This window comes from Nothobranchius furzeri, chromosome 17, assembly GCF_043380555.1.
Source record: "Nothobranchius furzeri strain GRZ-AD chromosome 17, NfurGRZ-RIMD1, whole genome shotgun sequence".
Classification (NCBI taxonomy): domain Eukaryota; kingdom Metazoa; phylum Chordata; class Actinopteri; order Cyprinodontiformes; family Nothobranchiidae; genus Nothobranchius; species Nothobranchius furzeri.
In genome coordinates this window covers 34995820-34998616 of record NC_091757.1, presented here as the reverse complement: position 1 = coordinate 34998616, position 2797 = coordinate 34995820, and the positions used below count along the sequence as shown (strand labels likewise).

At 48.2% G+C, this 2797-nt stretch overlaps 1 protein-coding gene across 1 annotated transcript in view; it reads left to right on the top strand.

Moving 5' to 3' along the window:
• Positions 1-2172, top strand: part of fzd10 (frizzled class receptor 10) — a 2181-nt gene extending 9 nt beyond the window's left edge. The window contains exons 1-2 of the mRNA XM_015972128.3: positions 1-162; positions 281-2172. The exon at positions 1-162 is cut by the window's left edge and continues 9 nt beyond it. Of these exons, the coding sequence (XP_015827614.3) occupies positions 140-162; positions 281-2030 (1773 nt within the window). The 5' untranslated portion in view covers positions 1-139 and the 3' untranslated portion in view covers positions 2031-2172. The remainder of the gene's footprint in view (positions 163-280) is intronic.
• The last annotated feature ends 625 nt before the right edge of the window (positions 2173-2797 follow it).

Genomic DNA, 2797 nt, shown 5'->3' with positions numbered 1-2797 from the left:
ACAGAGTGGACTGGCTGGTTGTGTTGTAGACTGAGGGAGAGGAAGTCGCTCTGTCTGGGAGCAGCATGGACTCTGACTGCGCGCTTGGAAACATTTGCGCTCCGTCGCGCGATTTCAGCCCGAAACTCTGAAGTGAAGAATGATTCTGCTACAGATATTTGAGTAAGTTTGACTGACCTCGCCCACCAGCTCCAGCCTGGTTCCATAACTGACTTCTGTAATGAAAGAAACTTGCGTGTGGAGGTTGCTGTGAACATCTGGCTGTTTTTATTCAAATTAGGATGTGTTCAGCTGTGAGACTGAGCCTCTTCCCAGTGCTGCTGCTGCTATGGAGCAGCACTGGGGCTTCGGCCATCAGCTCAATAGACCCAGACTGGTCCGGAGAGGGGAGGTGTCAACACATCAACATCCCCCTGTGCAAAGACATCGGCTACAACATGACCCGCATGCCCAATCTCATGGGCCACGATGACCAAAAAGAGGCCGCCATCAAGCTGCAGGAGTTTGCCACACTGATCCAGTACGGGTGCCATAGTCACCTTAAGTTCTTCCTGTGCTCGCTTTACGCTCCCATGTGCACAGAGCAGGTGTCCAACCCCATCCCGGCCTGTAGAGTCATGTGTGAGCAGGTCAAGCAGAGGTGCTCACCCATCCTGGAGCATTTCAAATTCCCCTGGCCTGACTCTTTGGACTGCTCGCGTCTGCCAACTAAAAACGATCCAAACAACCTGTGCATGGAAGCACCCAACAACGGATCAGACGAGCCTCCGAAGGTCTCCAACACCCAGTCTCCAGAGTTCAGGCCACAGAGACCTGTTGGTGGACAAGATCTGCACCTTAAGGACAGCAAGCATATGTGCAGCAATCCTGGCAAGTTCCACTTTGTGGAGAAAAGTGAGTCCTGCGCCCCAAAATGCTATGCAAAAGTGGATGTTTATTGGAGTCAGGGCGACAAGCAGTTTTCTCTGGTGTGGATGGCCATCTGGTCCATCCTCTGCTTCGTCTCCAGTGCCTTCACTGTCCTCACCTTCCTCATCGACCCACAACGGTTCAAATACCCAGAGAGGCCGATCATCTTCCTCTCCATGTCCTACTGTGTTTACTCTGTGGGCTATCTTATTCGGCTCTTTGTGGGAGCTGACAGGATAGCCTGTGACAGAGACAATGGGGTCCAGTACATTATTCAGGAAGGTCTGGAGAGCACCGGCTGCACCATTGTGTTCCTCATCCTATATTATTTTGGTATGGCCAGCTCTCTCTGGTGGGTCATCCTGACCCTCACTTGGTTCCTAGCTGCAGGGAAGAAGTGGGGTCACGAAGCCATCGAGGCCAACAGCAGCTACTTCCACCTGGCAGCATGGGCCATCCCGGCCGTCAAGACCATCATGATCCTGGTGATGAGGAAGGTGGCTGGGGACGAGCTGACAGGCATCTGCTATGTGGGCAGCATGGATGTCAAAGCTCTCACAGGCTTCGTGCTCATCCCTCTCTCCTGCTATCTCATCATCGGCACTTCGTTCCTGTTGTCTGGCTTTGTGGCGCTCTTCCACATACGGAAGATTATGAAAACAGAAGGAGAGAACACTGACAAGCTGGAGAAGCTGATGGTCCGCATCGGGGTCTTCTCTGTGCTCTACACCGTCCCAGCCACCTGCGTCATCGCCTGTTACTTCTACGAGAGGCTCAACATGGACTACTGGCGCATCCTGGCAGTGGAGCAGAAGTGCGTGGACAGCAGCGGGCCAGAGTCGGACGACTGCATCATGAAGGCTTCCATCCCCGCCGTGGAGATCTTCATGGTGAAGATCTTCATGCTGTTGGTGGTGGGCATCACCAGCGGCATGTGGATCTGGACCTCAAAGACACTGCAGTCATGGCAGAACGTGTTCAGCAGGAAGCTGAAGAAGAGGACAAGGAGGAAGGCCGCCAGCGTCTTCACCAGCAGCAGGCCTTATATCAAACCTCACCCATCTCTCAAAGGCCCCAACACAAAGTACGAGCCCACACGGCCCCCTCCGACATGTGTATGAGCCAGATCTCTTGGTGCAAACTCAAATGTCCTTTTAAACCCCAGAGAAAGACTTCTGATTGATCAGAAAATCGTCAAAAGATTCAGAAATCCTGTTTTATTTATGTGTTCTGCATTGAGAACATACAACATGCCCCTGTTTTTGTTTCTTCAGCCATGTCACAACAAGAGCAACCTTTACGTCTGAGAAAAATCTGCCACGCCGTCACTCACTTTTTCATTTCAGGAACTTGGATTTGAAAAAATATAAAATCTAATTGTGCACCTGAAGAGAATAAGTGAAGTAAACTGGATTTGTATTACTTGAATAACGTGCAATAGATGTGAGAGGCTGGTAGATGACAGATGTTCGTTATTGGAGGTCCAGGCAGTTGAACCTCACCAGAAGCCAGTGTGGCAAATTCCTGCCCTAAATTAATCAAGCACTCGATTTTGAAAAGTTGTTTGTACACTGTTTTGCTTTTTTGTCTTTGCTATTTTACAGCACAAGGGAGTATTTGTATATATTTCTAAAAAAGTTGAGATTTTATAGAAAAAATAATAAAACGTTCTAGTTTTAAACGTTTGGAGTGAATTGTCTGTGTTTCTAATTTCATGCATTTTCTCACAATTCATTTTTATTTAATAATTTAAAAAAGCATGATTTTTTAAAAAGAGGAATAACAAATAATTCAAAAACCATCAACATAAAAACACTTTTCTATCCAGATCAGCTCGGAAGTGTTGCATGTGTTTGCTGTCATCTGGAGACTAAAAATGTAGTTTTGT